The following is a 16,765-nucleotide window of genomic DNA, read 5'->3' as shown; positions in this document are numbered from 1 at the left end:
AAACATAAGAATTGACATTTATTATTACTACTCTTTTCTTTTCTTTTTTGGCTCAAGGAGGGGCGCTCCGGGGGAGGGGGCCCTTGCCCTCTACTGGCCAGCAGCCGCTGTGTTCCAGTTTCACTTCATGAGAAACGCCCCCCCCCCCCCCCACGCCACGCCCCCCCCCTCAGCATATATAACCTTATCGAGCTCATCCAGGTATATACTGTATATACTGTATATGCACCTTTATCGTTTGCCAGTAAAGGAAAAGAAGAAGAAGAAGAAGAAGAAGGCTCGTCTGTGGGCGGGTACACTGAAACAAACCATGGGGATTTGTGAGTATCGCCGTTCCTTTCACCGTATTGACGTATTTTAATGTGTGGATTTGGTCCGTGCACTCTTCATAGTCAGTTTTGCCACTTTTGATCTAAAACGAGAAAACTGTGTTTTCGACGTCGGCAGCAGTTTCCTCGCTTTTCGCTTAGAAACCAGCAGGCGGCAGAATACGTGTATTCACACCATAGATTTAATTATGTTTAACTGTGTTTAAGTTATTTCAGATGACGAGTTTGTCTCGTGTTTTGGTTATAAACCATAACGAGAAAACTGCACTCTCATTTTACCGCTTTTGGTTTCAAACGAGAAAGGTGTTTTTGTTTATTGATTTAAATGTTTTGGAATGCTTTTTGTTTTTTCCTCTTTCCAGTGACTTATCTTGCTGCCGGAACAGGAGCCGGTAAGACCTCTCACAGCACAGCCTTCATGGAATAACAATGTTTACTTTTCTCGGATTTCCAGCTCTATTACATGTTAAACTCCTATCATGCATTATTCCTTCATAAATGGCCCTCTGCTGTGTTGTCCGTGTGCAGTAGGCGGAGTTCTTGCGGTCCCTCTGGTTCTGGGAGCCGCAGGTTCCTGGGCTGCAGGTATGATGTCCACCGCGGCCATGGCCAACGGGGGGGCGGTGGCTGCCGGGAGCACCGAGCCTGTTCTGCAGGCTGCAGGTAAACGCCGATACTGGATTTCCTAAATGAATGTTTTTCCAATTGTAGTTGTAACGGTTTTGTCTTAGTGGTCATTTCACGTGGTCATTGTAGGGATTTATTTAGCTTTGTAATGTGACCACACCCCTGTGTATGTCATAATGAGGCTGGTGTTGTGCTCCACATGGTGATGTAATCCCTGAGTATTCCTCCTTTAGGTGCGGCTGGTCTGGGAACAGCTGCCACAGCGGCGGCAGCCGGCACTGGTGCAGCAATCGGAGGAGCTCTGACCGGACTGGCTGCCATCATCATTTAGACAAGTTTTAAACAAGCTTTGCTAATTAGGAAATCATTAAAAAAAAAATGATCACACCAGTTAATTTCTTCTACATCACCTTTGTCATCTCAGAAAACTGAAATGTTCAATAAATCAGTTTAACCTGATGAAGATATGGCTTCTGTGTGTCTGCTGTAAGTACTTCATTTGTCAGAAATACTTACTTTAAGCATCATCAACTCATATTGCTCGATTTTTTTCTAGTAATTGTTATAAGATTAAGGAATTGAAACTCAAGAATGATATTTAAACAAATTGAACTAGTTGGTGTTGCAAATTACAGGAGATTTGAACCCATTGATGCTTAGAGGTTTTGGCCCCTGCACTCACCACTACGCCACCAGTCCTGCTCACACTTGGTTTGTCGTACGAACCTTGAGAATGTGAGTGAAACCCTAAAGCTTTTTAAACACAAACTCCTTTCCACAAGTGGACTTGAACCCACAACCTGCAAGTGCAGGTTAGAGACAGAAGTTATCCTAACTGTGCTAGCTCACCATACATCTATTTGGCTTTCATTGGTCCTATTGCACCTTGAGCTTGTCAGTTGAACCTCAAAAGTTATTACATTCCCATGACTGGGCTTGAACCCACAACCCACAACAGCAGGTCTGAGCCAGCCTGTCATTCCCTGGTGCTATTTGGCCACATCACATTTGATTTCTCGATTTCTTGTAATTAAACTTGAGATTGAGATGCTCAAACCTGTTTCAAAGCCTAATGAGCAAATATTTGGCTGCACTGTGCTCCATCTGAGAGAGGGGGTTTGAACCAAGGATCCTCCACACTTCAGCCTTACAGCGGCTCCCCTGCGCTATTCCACCACAACCTGTACCCTCTTAAATTCTGGTGTTTGTGGAGTGAGAAAGTTGAACCTCGCTACTCTTTCAGATTCTCAAGTTGGAAGCCACTACCACTCCGTACGAATAGTATTGCGGTTCAAATAAGGTCAATCAAATCCCTACTGTGGAGCAAACCCGTCTGAGGATTCCCCGAGGTTCCTCCTCAGCAGAGAGGAGACCCAATCCCAGAAGAAATAAACATGTTTGAGCTTCAGGGATCAGCTCACCCAGATGAGTAGCTCAGGGATGCAAACAGTCAAAAGAGAGGCAGCTGAAGCCCTCGCCCCGCGGCAAATATCAATGTACTTGATACGGACGATGCGCAGAGCGAAATAAGTGACAGTCACGCTGAATGCGTGACACTTGAGAGCCCTGTGAAGGATTATTCAACAAGGTAAACCGTACTTAAATTCATTTTTAGCAGAGTTTCACTCTTTTTCAATCTCCGATTACACGCGTTTCAAGTTTAATTAAAGAGGCCGATTTAAAAGTGACCCCGGCGCCCTCTAGCGTTCGTTTCTAGCAGTGCGTCGTTTCTCAAGAGTGCAGGTCACGTGTCAGACCAGCACGTTGAGCTACGGGAAGTCCATCTGCACCGATGCAGCATGAGGAATAGAACAATTCAGAAATCATATTGGTTCTTCACGGATTTCCTCATGTAAATATTATGTTAGAGCAAAACATCTAAAACATGTAAGAGGGTTTGTAAAATATTCCTTGATGGATGGAATATTCCATGATAAGAAGTACCTTGCACTTTGTCTGCTGTTAACATGCTGACATGCTCAACATGTCAATGTGACCGGGGCAGCTGTGCGCCTGCAATGAGACAACCCCACTTTGGGACTCACCCAGAGAATACCACATATGAATATAGGTTCTTAGCTTTTAAGAAAAAAGCAGAGAGGTGAATTTCTACTTTTAAACAGTGTCTTGTTTTATTTATAGGTAAGCTTCATAGGGCTTTTATTACAAAATGTATCTATGCTAAAAATGATGTCAATACACTGAGGTGTTTTACCAGCACAAGGTGACTATCAGGGAGGCCTAAAAGATCAATTAAAACTGAGGAAGCCCTCCACCTAGTGAGCCACCACCTATAAAAACAATTAAAAAAAACACTGACTTGACTGGGGAGAAAAACAAATAACTATCAATTCATAATAAAAATACTAAATAAAAACAAGGTAACCATAAACACAAAATATACTTGCAGTGGCTAGAGCTCAGCTACAGCACCAGAAGCTGACATCACTTCTCCGTTCCTGTTACGAGAGGCTCATGTCATACACAATATTGTCATACATAATATGTAAAATAACTCCACTGAACATCAAATTACCGCTAAGGAGCATATTTAAACAAAACAAAAATAAAAACCACTCGACTCCAAGAACAGACATACCTGGGAATTGCACATTATACTGCACAGATGGGGTGGGAGCTCTGTAACTAGTCCCCTTTAACGCTCAGTCCTGCACCTTCACTAGATGTAGTCGTTCCTGAGACAGCTGGGAAAGCCTGGGGCAAAACCTACACTTAAGGAGAACCAGGAAGTGATCTGGCCTCACCTGTTGGGGATCACTAATTAGGGTGGTGTGGCCAAACAGGTGGAGGGAGGGGGAGCTCAACCCATCATATCAATAACGTAACATGCTGATGTTTAGCATATATAATATTACCATTTTAGTTACGTGTGTACAGCTGTATTTGGCCCTTAAATATACCTTAAATGATCCCTTTTGGAATATAATTAACTGTTTATATACATTAATATGAAATTATACATGTTTTAACTTCAAGGTAGAGGCAGACCCTTGCATCTCTGTCATCTAAAGCTGTTTTGGTAAATGAACTAATATCAGATCACCATGTTGATGTATTTTGTCTTACTGAAACGTGGTTGTTGAATGGGGAATATTTCTGTTTAAATGAAGCGACTCCTCCGAGTCATGTTAATACTCATATTCCCCGAGGCACAGGCCGTGGGGGGGGAGTGGCAGCTATTTATGACTCCTGCCTTTTAATAAACTTTAAACCTAAGGTGAATTATAACACATTTGAAAGCCTGGTTTTCAGTCTTTCGCAACCAACCTGGAAAAGTCACAGCTCTGTCGAGTCGTGTATTCCTTTGGACCTCACTAGTAACAACTTCATTCAATGATAAGATTCTGACTATCAAAGAGAAAATTGATGGTCTCCTGCCTTCAACCAGTGCCGACCTGTCCTCCGATGTAGGAACCTTGGATGCAGCAGTGGGCCCTGATGCCTGTTTGGATGCCTTCTCTTCCATCAACCTTGATCAATTGACCCCTTTATTTTCAAAGTCTAAATCTTCTACTTGTCTCTTGGATCCGATTCCGACCAAGCTGCTTAAGGAAGTTTTTCCTTTAGTTAGCACATCCTTATTAGATATTATGAATCTGTCTTTGTTGACAGGACATGTACCACAGTTCTTCAAGGTAGCTGTAATTAAACCTCTTCTTAAGAAACCTACTCTTGCTCCAGAGGTGTTGGCTAACTACAGACCTATCTCTAATCTTCCCTTCCTCCTTGAGAAATCCGTCGCAAATCAATTATGTGACTTTCTACAAAACAATGCTTTGTTCGAGGATTTCCAGTCAGGATTTCGAGTGCATCACAATACAGAAACAGCACTGGTGAAAATTACAAATGATCTTCTACTTGCATCGGACCAAGGACTCATCTCTTTTCTTGTCTTGCTGGTACTCAGTGCCGCATTTGATACCATAGAACATTGTATCCTGTTGCAGAGACTAGAACATTTAATTGGTATCAAAGGAACTGCACTCAGCTGGTTTAAATCCTACTTATCGGACCGATCCCAGTTTGTGCTTGTAAACGGTGAATCCTCAAAGACCACCAATGTTGGCCACGGAGTCCCACAAGGTTCTCTACTTGGACCGATTTTATTTACCCTCTATATGCTTCCTTTGGGCGATCTTATCAGGAAACACCGCATAAACTTCTATTGTTATGCAGACGATACTCAACTGTATCTGTCGATCAAGCCAGAAGAGACGGACCAGTTAGTTAGACTTCAAGAATGTCTTGGAGACATCAAAACTTGAAGTCTCAAGTTGAAAACTCAGAAAAAACAGAAGTTATCCTGATAGGCCCAGAGCGCCTTCGAAGCCAGCTGTCACGTGATACAGTTTTTATGGATGGAATTGCTCTGGTACCCAGCAGCACCGTCAGGAATCTGGGAGTTCTCTTCGACCAGGATATGACCTTCAACTCGCATATAAAGAAGACTTCAAGGACTGCCTATTTTCATCTACGTAACATATCGAAAATCAGGAACTTTCTGTCTTAAAGTGATGCAGAGAAATTAGTTCATGCGTTTGTCACTTCCAGACTGGACTACTGTAATACTTTGTTATCAGGCTGATTTTGTAAATCTCTTAAGTCTCTCCAGTTGATTCAGAATGCTGCAGCACTTGTATTAACAAGAACTAAGAAAAGGGATCATATCACTCCTGTATTAACTTCTCTGCACTGGCTCCCTGTTAAATCAAGAATAGATTTTAAGGTACTTCTCCTCACCTACGTAACTTCACGTTTGGCTATAAAGGAATTCCACGGTCACATGACCTTAGGTCTCCCCCGCTGAGTTAAAGGAGGACTAGTGTTGTAGTCTCATTCGGACCGATCCCCCAGGGTGGGGTTCAATGACTGCTTTTGAAAGTGAGTGTTAAGTTGTGTTATTGTCGACCATGCCGTCCGGACGCTAGTCTGGCCCGCGTTCGGTTGAAGTGGGCTGCATCTGGCCCACAGCTGATTTGAGTTTGAGACCCCTGCTCTATATGCTTCCTTTGGGCGATCTTATCAGGAAACACCGCATAAACTTCTATTGTTATGCAGACGATACTCAACTGTATCTGTCGATCAAGCCAGAAGAGACGGACCAGTTAGTTAGACTTCAAGAATGTCTTGGAGACATCAAAACTTGAAGTCTCAAGTTGAAAACTCAGAAAAAACAGAAGTTATCCTGATAGGCCCAGAGCGCCTTCGAAGCCAGCTGTCACGTGATACAGTTTTTATGGATGGAATTGCTCTGGTACCCAGCAGCACCGTCAGGAATCTGGGAGTTCTCTTCGACCAGGATATGACCTTCAACTCGCATATAAAGAAGACTTCAAGGACTGCCTATTTTCATCTACGTAACATATCGAAAATCAGGAACTTTCTGTCTTAAAGTGATGCAGAGAAATTAGTTCATGCGTTTGTCACTTCCAGACTGGACTACTGTAATACTTTGTTATCAGGCTGATTTTGTAAATCTCTTAAGTCTCTCCAGTTGATTCAGAATGCTGCAGCACTTGTATTAACAAGAACTAAGAAAAGGGATCATATCACTCCTGTATTAACTTCTCTGCACTGGCTCCCTGTTAAATCAAGAATAGATTTTAAGGTACTTCTCCTCACCTACGTAACTTCACGTTTGGCTATAAAGGAATTCCACGGTCACATGACCTTAGGTCTCCCCCGCTGAGTTAAAGGAGGACTAGTGTTGTAGTCTCATTCGGACCGATCCCCCAGGGTGGGGTTCAATGACTGCTTTTGAAAGTGAGTGTTAAGTTGTGTTATTGTCGACCATGCCGTCCGGACGCTAGTCTGGCCCGCGTTCGGTTGAAGTGGGCTGCATCTGGCCCACAGCTGATTTGAGTTTGAGACCCCTGCTCTATATGCTTCCTTTGGGCGATCTTATCAGGAAACACCGCAAAAACTTCTATTGTTATGCAGACGATACTCAACTGTATCTGTCGATCAAGCCAGAAGAGACGGACCAGTTAGTTAGACTTCAAGAATGTCTTGGAGACATCAAAACTTGAAGTCTCAAGTTGAAAACTCAGAAAAAACAGAAGTTATCCTGATAGGCCCAGAGCGCCTTCGAAGCCAGCTGTCACGTGATACAGTTTTTATGGATGGAATTGCTCTGGTACCCAGCAGCACCGTCAGGAATCTGGGAGTTCTCTTCGACCAGGATATGACCTTCAACTCGCCTATAAAGAAGACTTCAAGGACTGCCTATTTCCATCTACGTAACATATCAAAAATCAGGAACTTTCTGTCTCAAAGTGATGCAGAAAAATTGGTTCATGCGTTTGTCACTTCCAGACTGGACTACTGTGATTCTTTGTTATCAGGCTGCTCTTGTAAATCTCTTAAGTCTCTCCAGTTGATTCAGAATGCTGCAGCACTTGTATTAACAAGAACTAAGAAAAGGGATCATATCACTCCTGTATTAACTTCTCTGCACTGGCTCCCTGTTAAATCAAGAATAGATTTTAAGGTACTTCTCCTCACCTACAAGGCACTTGCTGGTGAGGCACCGTTGTATCTTCAAGAGCTTGTAACACCTTATTGCCCTACAAGGCAACTGCGCTCTATAGATGCTGGGTTACTTGTTGTTCCTATGGTTTTAAAAAGTAGGCTGGGGGCCAGAGCCTTCAGTTATCAAGCTCCTCTTTTGTGGAACCAGGTTCCACTTTCAGTCCGGGGGGCAGATTCGGTCAGCTCTTTTAAAGTAAAACTTAAAAAGTTCCTCTTTGATTCTGCCTATAGTTAGGGCTGGCTCAGGTTAGCCCGGACCAGCCCTTAGTTAAGCTGATATAGGCTTATATAGGCTTAATGCCGGGGGAATTCTTAGGACACACCGAGCTCCTCTCTCACGCTCTCGTTCTACCATAATTCAAGTTTTATTAATGCACATGACTAATTCAGCTTCTTTCCGGGAGTTTTTTTTTTTTGTGCTTTCTCCCCTATCAGGTCTCCGTAGATCGTGGTTCCTTCGGGACCCTGGTCCTGACACCTACCGTGGCCATGCTGACGCCTGCTGCTGCCATCATCATCATCATCATCATTATTTTAGATATTAATCATATTACTACACCCTGGATTTTTTGAGAAATATGTCGGCAGATTTGTATTGGAGCCTATGGGGCTTTTGGCAGAGGTTGTGTCACTCTAACACTCCTTAAGGCAAACCTAAAGAACTCTGGGATTCCATGAACATGAAGTCTCAAGAGTGTATACTTTGGCTGCAAGGACAGAAGTTCCATATTTTTTTAACCAGATTCTGACGCTGCCTCACACTCTAAGATCTCCAGGTCTCACTCTAGCAGACGCAATACACACTCATGTAAAAGTCAGAAACGGAGCGAAGAACTAGTGAAACATAATCAGTGATTATGAAAAAAGTACAATAGATATCAACAAGCAGTTTTTCCATAAAATAGTTGAGACTTGTGTCAACATTTGAAAGTTGAAATGATGTATGTAGCTGAAAGATTGGCGAAGCTGAAGAATCTAAAAATTGAAGAAGTTTTGAAAAACAATCTCTATTGGAAAACCATGTTAAAATATTAATGATTATAGATTTATATAAATTCAAGCTTAAGAGCTAGACAGCTGAAAAGCAATAGCCCCCCTCTCCTGAAGGAGCTGAATAATTTAATATTTAAATGGTTTTAATAGCGGAAAGTATGAAGTTGAAAGGTGCGGCGGAAGAAATAGAAGTTGAATAAAGATTCGAAGAACAATACTTGGAATGCTTAATGCATTCCAACAACTAAAGAGCGAGAGACGGTGCCCTTTTCTTTACAGTAGCTGAACCATCTTAACAGGGAAAATAAGTTATTCTAAAAGCAGCAAGCAAATATCTCGCGGAGACAAACTTTTGCGAGACAAACTTTTGCTCGTGGATGTTTGATTTTGGTTAAATTCTTAAGGTCATTTAATCATTATGTTTTGATCAGAGTTGTGATTAAAGGTTTGGGTGGGCCGCAAAAGATATTCAGAATTCAAAGTGGGCCGCGGCATTCTTGAGTTTGGGAACCGCTGCTGTAGCGCTCATCAAACTGTTACACTTTCTTTAGATGTTTCACCATTAAAACACATCCAAAGAAATACGGTTTAGAATGTGTAGACTTTTCACATGCCCAATATTTACCTTTGCTTGATGTTTAATGTGCTTTGTATGTATTGGCTTTTTTGTTTTTCTAAAGGGTAGAGTGACATTTACAGAGATGGAAACAAATGTACAAGTACAGAAAATAATAGAGAGGACAGCTGGTATGTAATAAAAAAAGTACAAATGTCATTGAGTTTCACTCAAATATGGTTTATAAGTTTCCAATAATAACTTTATTAAAGTGTAAAGAATCATTTAATAATTCTTCATAGGACAAATACAGGCCAAGCTAAGAACAAATGTATGTTTGACATGCCTTTATCCTCCCTGTTTAATTAGAAGGCTGGATAACTTCATCATACATGAGTCTATTGCATCAGCTGGGTTTTATATCCATTACTATCTCTTAGTATCTCTATGAGCTAACCCACTTGCCATAGGGAACATGGCAAGCTACTACCCCCACTGCGTTTGCCCCCTCCACATGAAACATCTGGTCGTCAAAGAAGATGTGCGGCCTGATCTTCTCGAGCATGGGGCCCTTCGGTGCCCCTGACCTCAAGAGAGCCTCGTCCATCTCCAGATCCCAGGAGCGCAGAGTTTTTAGGGCTCTGGTACCAGAGCTGCCTGCGCCACGAGACGTCACCAAGTAGGTCCGGATGGGACACTTCTTGCGCTGGCCTTTGTCATAAAACTTCTTCTGCAGCTTTCCTAAAGCCTCCAGGAAACCTTTAAATGGCCCCTGCAGGAAGAAGAAGGCGTAGAGTAAGACAACATTCTCCATTTTGGTAGTTTCTACAGTTATAGGTGACACATTATGCAGTCAAATATACAAAATGCATCGTATTGGCTCATTGGCTCCTGTTGGTATAATAACATAGTTATTACCACGTTGGTTTTCCTGAGATGCATACATGTGGTGACGTCTCTAACACAAGTGTGGGTGAGCTGCATGATAAAGTTTCCTGTCCTGAGGTTCTACCCAGGATAAAAAGAAGCACCCCGCGCACATTGACCAGATATCTTTCCAAAACGCACTCACTCAGCACCACGGACTGCAGACAGAGCATCAAATTCATCAACACTAATTAATCAACTATTTGTTGACACAGATTTCTTATTGACTGCTTGTTTCTTGCCCTGTTGGATTTTTGCATTCATTATTTTATTTGTCATGTCTGTCCAATGCTGAACGTATTACATCCTGTAGATTTTCAATAGTGTGATACTGATTCTTCGTTTGTCACTGTGCGTATTCTTTACCTGGTTCATGTGCGTGTTCTCGTGGGTCTTCTCGTGCTCATTGAACTTGTCCAGTCCCTCGCGCGCAAAAACTTGCTCAGACTCATCGGAAAAGAGGACGGCGTCGCCATCGAAGGCGACGCGTAGCTGAGTCTCAGACACTGCCGCCATCTTCTCCGGGGTGAACATGGTGGCCGCTGCTATTCCTAAATGTATTGTAGAGAAACACAGGTGTAAAAATGTATCTCACACAGCATGTAGCACAGACCAACTGTTTTTAACGTAGTGTTACAGCTTTTCTATAAACTACCTCCTCCCAGAGCTTCCTCAACTTCCGTTGATTTATCTGACAGGTAAAGGTCAGCGTGGTTGGCCTTCAAGACGTCAATGAGACTCTCCCCATCTTCCATAGAGCGGAGCTCAATGAACAACTCTGCAGGGAGGAAGAATTAGAAGATGAGGAAACAGCAGAGTGGACCCGTTTGAAGACATGGTTGAATGGTTATGGTTATGGTTGAAATGCATGCAAGTCGTTTTGGATAAAAGCGGCAGCTAAATGACATGTAATGTAATGTAAAGACCTGCAAGTCAACAGGTCACAAGGATGCTGAAAAAAAAATCTAACTATTTTTACACTGCAAGCTCTGTTGGACTGCTAGTTCAACAGAGCTTGACTGCTAGTCTGTTCTAAAACGTTCAGCAAAGTAATAAACAACATGGCTCATGTATTCTGAGTAAATAAATCTCTTTCCTACGAGACCCCTGACAGCTTCTGCAGCTGCACTAGTTGTGCATATTTTGCCAAATGTAGATTTTTTTTAAAAACAGACAATTGTACAGAAACATGCACAATGTGGATGCTTGTGGTGGGTTTTCTCCTCGTTAGAAGCCAGAAAAAATGAATTTTCTTCTTCATGTTTTTTATATTCTTTAGGTTAAAATCATGTTGACATGCATCATCTATATTAGTGACTCACTGTGATCCTCGATGAGTCTTTGACAGACGTTTATCTGGTCATTTGTGATGATCACGACCTTAATGAGCTCCTTGCTCTCGGGGCAAAGCTTCCTCAGTTCTTTGTTCACAACCTCCAGGACCTGGCAACACAACAAAACAACAACGACGCATGAAGAAATAAGATCAGCGGCGAGGAGCGATTGGTGTGTGAGTGGGATGTTGTTTTGTGTTTATTAATCCTTCACCGCCTCCAGAGACACGACACAACACAACACACTGACAGCGAGGAGCCCCGCTGCATCGGCCTGGATGGAGTTCACGCGTTTGTTTCTCTGACCTTCACGAAGGAGAAGGCCGGTCCGGGGCTGAAAGGCTGCGTCTCCATGTTGAAGAGGACTCGGGGGGACACGCAGATGGTGACGGCCCCCATCGGCTTGTGCGGCAGGATAAGAGTTAAAGAACATTTCATTTACATCCACATGTATCTGACCTCTAAAGCGAATTTGGCTGCAATCTCCTCAGCATCAATAGGCAGGAATGGGCTCCTTGATTTTAATCATTATAATATTGTAAGTAAATACGAGAATATTTGTATCATTAAGAATAAGGCTTTGCAATTATAGTTGTGATTCTACGAGGCATCAACAAACAAACAAAAGCACTTCATGCACTTTAAATGTAAGTGAACTCAATCGCGTGGATGCAGCCACAGCGGAATAGAATGGACACATTTATATTCTACAAAGTATCTGCACCGGTGCTGAACTCTACATAGGAATGGAGCCTGGCAGTAACTGCTCCTGTAAGTGGACGATGCATTAGGCTGTACTCACTGGGTTGCTGCTACCGGTCGAGCCCTGACAGCTCTTTTCACTCATCTTCTTCTTCTTGGGCTCCACACAGAGTTCTAGAGTTTACCTTGATACCTTAGGTAGTCTCTCTCTCTCTCTCTCTCTCTCTCTCTCTCTCTCTCTCTCTCTCTCTCTCTCTCTCTCTCTCTCTCTCCCTTTGGTAGAAGTTCCCATCCAAGCCGCCTTTTATATTCACGATGAGGGTTGGCCAAATGCTCCAAAGGAGTGAATGTCGCAGGGTAAAAGAGAGGTGTGGCACGATTATTACATCCTGTTATCAATGGCATCCTCATCATATTCCTTATCCTTGTTCAGCCCTTTAGCGTGAACAGTATGTTTTCATTTGCCATACCGTCATGGGAGATGCCGAAACCGTAAATTAAGGCATTTCACTTTCCTGGCCACAGATGAATGTGTGATTTCCACAAGATTGCAGGTAACATGAATTATAGATTACAAAAAAGTTTAGATAAAATATGTGAGCAGGCATCTTGTAAGTAATTTCCACATAACATTTGCAAACTTACCAGCCTTCAAAATGTTTTTATGTTTTAGCCAGGATCTTTTTTGTCCAGTCATGTTTGTTCTGTATGAACATTAATTGTAGAACGATATGTATAATAATTAGACACAGCTTATAGAGATTTGTGCATATGGTTGTAAAACATTCTCGCATTGTGAATAAGGGTTTGAAATGAGGCCGGGCAAATGTCCTGAGGAACATTACATCCCTCTGCTCAATTTAAGGCAAAATACAATTCATTTTATTTTGTATAGCCCAAAAATTGCAAATTACAAATGTGCCTCAGAGGGCTTTACAGTCTGTACACATGCAACATCCTCTTTCCCGAAACCCTCACATCGGCACAGAAAAAACTGCCTAAAAATAAACCCTTCCATGGCAAAAAAAAAGGGAAGAAGCCTTAGGGAGAACGTCAGAGGAGGGATCCCACTCCCGGGATGGACAGACTGCAATGGATGTCATGTGTAAAGAATGTAAAATATGTACAATATATTCAGTTTCTATAGCAGAAATTATTCATATAATTGCGAGTAGCAAGCCAGGTGCATGGGAAGGACCACTGCAGGGACAACCACCATCAGATAGAACCAGCAGCAGATAGAACCACCATCCACAGAAGCCTGTGGGGAGGGAAAGCACAAAGACTTTAGGAAAGGGTAATGTTGGTTTATGATGACAGTAACAGTAATATGATTGATGGCTCATTCAGAGCAAAACAACGCTTTCTGGCAATACATCTTGTACCGTTGGAAAGTCTGTTTAACTATCTTTTAGATGGTACCACATTTGTAAGGAATGTGCATTTGGGTGATGAGCAGCTGAGTTGTGTATGAGGGTCACGTCAGTGCAAACAAGAGTCGCTCAACCAGTTTAGTTCTGACGGCTCATTCAAACAAAACTATTGTCTTTTAGCCACGGAAGTAAATATTGTTTTTGCATTGGAGGTAGTTGTGGCTTTCATCATGATCAAAGTAAATAGTACTGTACAATATGAAGTATGTATACTTAAAAGATCATAATAGTATTATTCTAGCATGCAGGACCTGCCTTTACTTTGAGATTAAGGCATATTCACTAATACTTATATTTAAAAAGGCATAAATGGTTCTCCCCCAAAAGTGTTTTACAGTGAGACCTGCTGTTCCCAGGGCAACGGGACGCAGGACGACCGCACCTACTGAACACAGAGGAGCTTTGCTGCTGATGCAAATTGTTCAGCCACAAGTTGGATTATGCATATTACAGTCAAAGCATGTAAATATTTTCTACATTAAGGTGTGTTCAGATAGTTAAACCATGTTATGTGGGCATTTTATGACCACTCAAATGAAAATGAAAATGAAATGCGTGGGTTCTCTCCGGGTTCTCCGGCTTCCTCCCACAGTCCAAAGACATGCTCTGGGGATCAGGTTAATTGGGGACTTTTATTGCCCGTAGATGTGTGAATGTGAGTGTGAATGGTTGTTTGTCTCTGTGTAGCCCTGCGATTGGCTGGCGACCAGTCCAGGATGTACCCTGTCTATTGCCTGAAGTTGGCTGGGATGGACTCCAGCGACCCTGGTGCAGGATAAGCGGTTTGACGATGGATGGATCTAATCATGGCAAAAAACTGACACCGGCCCCCTGCGAGGCCACACGCCCGACAAAGTATCGCACACAAGTTAACGTTATGCATTTTAGGTGCCTCGTCACTCTAATCAATCAGATTATATTTCTTTAAATGTGTCTGCTGGCAGGAGGCTTCATGGATGATCATCATCCAATGAGAATAATGATCTCAACTCTTTCAGAGTATGTAGATGAAAACAAGCCAAAGAATCAAATTGATACCAACCGTCAAGTCAAATTGTGTGTATGACATATTTTCCTGATTCCTGAGAAGCTCCGATCTTCGTGGCTGGTTTTCGTGGCTACTCTTGGAAACCTTTTTTAAAGTTCTGCCAATTAGGAAAACATAGAAAAATGACATCAGTTCATTTCTCCGGCAGCACCTTTGTCGTCTCAGAAAACTGAAATGTTTGTTTCAATAAATCTGTTTGACCTGATGAACATACGGCTTCGGTCTTCTGTAAATATTTAATTCGAAGTGTTTCCACGTTTATTTCTTTTTTGTGCGTGAATAGGTAATAAAGTTAAAAGAACAAATTGTCTTTATATCTATGTCGTCTCCCTCTGATGTCAGGAATATTTATTTTTACCATCATTAACTAATTTGTTTGTTCTTGATTTTTATTCTAATTGTTGACTGTAGGAATAATAAACTATTTCGTGTTCCAAATTACCATTTTTTAAATTTAGTCATTTAAACTTTAAATATTCAGAGAAAACTTTTATCTATCAGTCACAAAAGTAAATATATTTTTTGCGTTGTAGGTAGTGGCTTTTAGCAAGATCGTTATCAAATATTTATACTTAAAAAATGATGTAATATAAAATATGTAAATAAAATATTAAAAAAATAGTGTAGTATTACATGTCATTTAGCAGAGGCTTTCATCCAAAGCGACTTACATTACACTTTAAACCCATGGCTTTTTCACATTTTTGCCCAGGGAGCAATTAGGGGTTAGGTGTCTTGCTCAGGGACACTTCGACATGGAACATGGGGCAGCCTGGACTCGAACCACCAACCTTGTGCTTCCCAGCACACCTTCTCTAACCCGCAGCCGCAGCCACAGCAGCCGCCACTGCACATAAAAAACACCTTTTATGATGTTCATAATAGTGTGCTGCTTTGTCAAGCCAATTATAAATGAATAATTCATGTTTAGCATGTAAAAATGTAAGACAAAAAGAGTAAACACTGTTATTCCATAAAGGCGGTGCTGTACGAGGTCTTACCGGCTCCTCCCCCGGCAACTGCTCCTGCCCCGACAGCAGCAAGCAACACAAATCACTGAAAAGGAGAAAAAACAAAATCAACATTTACAGCTCACCTCGCTCAATCAGAGACTCTTGCTGTTGTTTTATAAGAAAAGCATATCATTGAAATAGTTCAGTACTGCGGAAGGAACGGCGATACTCACAAGCGTCCATGGTCTGTTTTAGTGTACGAGTCCACTGAAGAGCCTGGATGAGCTCGACAGGGTTTTATATGCTGAGAGGGAGCAGCGTCACATCGGATTTAAAACCGGTTTTAATCCTTGAACTATAGGTACCATTTCTCCAAAAACAAACCTTACAAACTGAACAACAGTAGGCGTCACGGAACACATTTCAACAAAATAGATCCAGATGTTTAGCATCTCTGAGGTGATGCGTCATCACTGAACAAAGGCAAAAGACGTAAACACTCAAAAGTTGCTGAACCACTTTAGTTCTGACGGCTCATTCAGAGCAAAACCTTAGTCTTTCAGTGACGGAAGTAAATAACATTTTTGTATTGGAGGTGGGGGCTTTTATCAAGATCAAAGTGCAGTACTAGTATTAATCTAATATGAAGGGCCTGCCTCTACTTTGAATTTAAAACGTATTCACCATTTAAAGCAATGTATATAATTTAATTATATTAAAAAGGGATAGGTTAAGGTATACGGTGGAAGGTGTTTTTTTTTCCCCCCTAAAGCAAAGCTTCCTCCGTTCATGGTCCCCTGATGTTGTGATTTGCTCATAACTACACAGACTAAGAACATTCCCATCAGCCCCAGCTGTTTTTCTTAATGTTTTGTTTAATGCTGAATAGCACATATCACACACTTAACTAAAATGGTTAATATATGTGTTATCATTATTGACATGTTGACCTTATGATTGGTCTCAAAGCACCACTGTGCTTAAGAACAGCTGACAACATGGTGTAAAGTGTAAATTAGTGATGGAATATTTTACAAACCCTCTTAATTCTTTAGATATTTTGCTCTAACATAATGTTTAAATGAGGAAATCACTAAAGAATCTATTTGATTTCTGAATCGTTCTATTCCTCATGCTGGATCGGGACACAAAAAGACATCCTGTGGCTCAACATGAAATATAACATCATTTTGTTATGAATCCTGTTTTCATACTAAACGTTTTTGAGATTGTTGTTGGCCAGTTCTCGTCTCAACAAAGCCTTTATTGTTGTTTTATTTATTTTTTTCGTCGTATGAGATACAAGCCACT

General features: G+C 41.7%; 3 protein-coding genes and 1 long non-coding RNA gene across 8 annotated transcripts in view; 2 read left to right on the top strand and 2 right to left on the bottom strand.

Annotated features, from left to right (window-relative positions):
• The window catches only part of LOC120832601 (interferon alpha-inducible protein 27, mitochondrial), a 99,541-nt gene that overhangs the window by 37,080 nt on the left and 45,696 nt on the right, over positions 1 to 16,765 (top strand). The window lies entirely within an intron of this gene.
• LOC144388399 (interferon alpha-inducible protein 27-like protein 1) lies at positions 129 to 1,415 on the top strand. 2 transcript variants are annotated; one of them, XM_078089486.1, is made up of 5 exons: positions 129 to 201; positions 278 to 320; positions 692 to 721; positions 858 to 992; positions 1,190 to 1,415. In XM_078089486.1, the coding sequence occupies exons 2-5, from the start codon at positions 311 to 313 to the stop codon at positions 1,285 to 1,287; spliced, it is 273 nt and encodes a 90-aa protein (XP_077945612.1). In that variant the 5' UTR covers positions 129 to 201; positions 278 to 310; the 3' UTR covers positions 1,288 to 1,415. The 2 variants fall into 2 exon arrangements, with proteins under 2 accessions (XP_077945612.1, XP_077945611.1); XM_078089485.1 differs by lacking the exon at positions 129 to 201 and having other exon boundaries at positions 209 to 320.
• LOC120832575 (cytosolic 5'-nucleotidase 1A) overlaps positions 9,298 to 16,765 on the bottom strand; it is a 37,882-nt gene continuing 30,414 nt past the window's right edge. The window contains exons 1-6 of one of the 2 annotated variants that reach the window (XM_078089473.1): positions 12,121 to 12,295; positions 11,625 to 11,720; positions 11,307 to 11,427; positions 10,640 to 10,762; positions 10,351 to 10,535; positions 9,298 to 9,829 (exon numbers count right to left, since the gene is read on the bottom strand). In XM_078089473.1, coding sequence (XP_077945599.1) covers positions 9,503 to 9,829; positions 10,351 to 10,535; positions 10,640 to 10,762; positions 11,307 to 11,427; positions 11,625 to 11,720; positions 12,121 to 12,165 — 897 coding nt within the window. In that variant the 5' untranslated portion in view covers positions 12,166 to 12,295 and the 3' untranslated portion in view covers positions 9,298 to 9,502. Of the gene's footprint in view, positions 9,830 to 10,350; positions 10,536 to 10,639; positions 10,763 to 11,306; positions 11,428 to 11,624; positions 11,721 to 12,120; positions 12,296 to 16,765 lie in introns of those variants that run through there. The other variant, XM_040198971.2, reaches the window with a different exon arrangement.
• Positions 12,880 to 16,726, bottom strand: LOC144388402 (uncharacterized). Its single transcript, XR_013452767.1, has 5 exons — positions 15,688 to 16,726; positions 15,503 to 15,557; positions 15,173 to 15,348; positions 14,496 to 14,598; positions 12,880 to 13,281 (listed from the first exon to the last, which is right to left on the bottom strand). It is a non-coding gene; the product is annotated as an uncharacterized LOC144388402 (long non-coding RNA).

The sequence above is a fragment of the Gasterosteus aculeatus genome, chromosome 15, assembly GCF_964276395.1.
Source record: "Gasterosteus aculeatus chromosome 15, fGasAcu3.hap1.1, whole genome shotgun sequence".
Classification (NCBI taxonomy): domain Eukaryota; kingdom Metazoa; phylum Chordata; class Actinopteri; order Perciformes; family Gasterosteidae; genus Gasterosteus; species Gasterosteus aculeatus.
The sequence above is the reverse complement of the archived record's forward strand: the minus strand, read 5'-3'. Positions and strand labels throughout refer to the sequence as shown.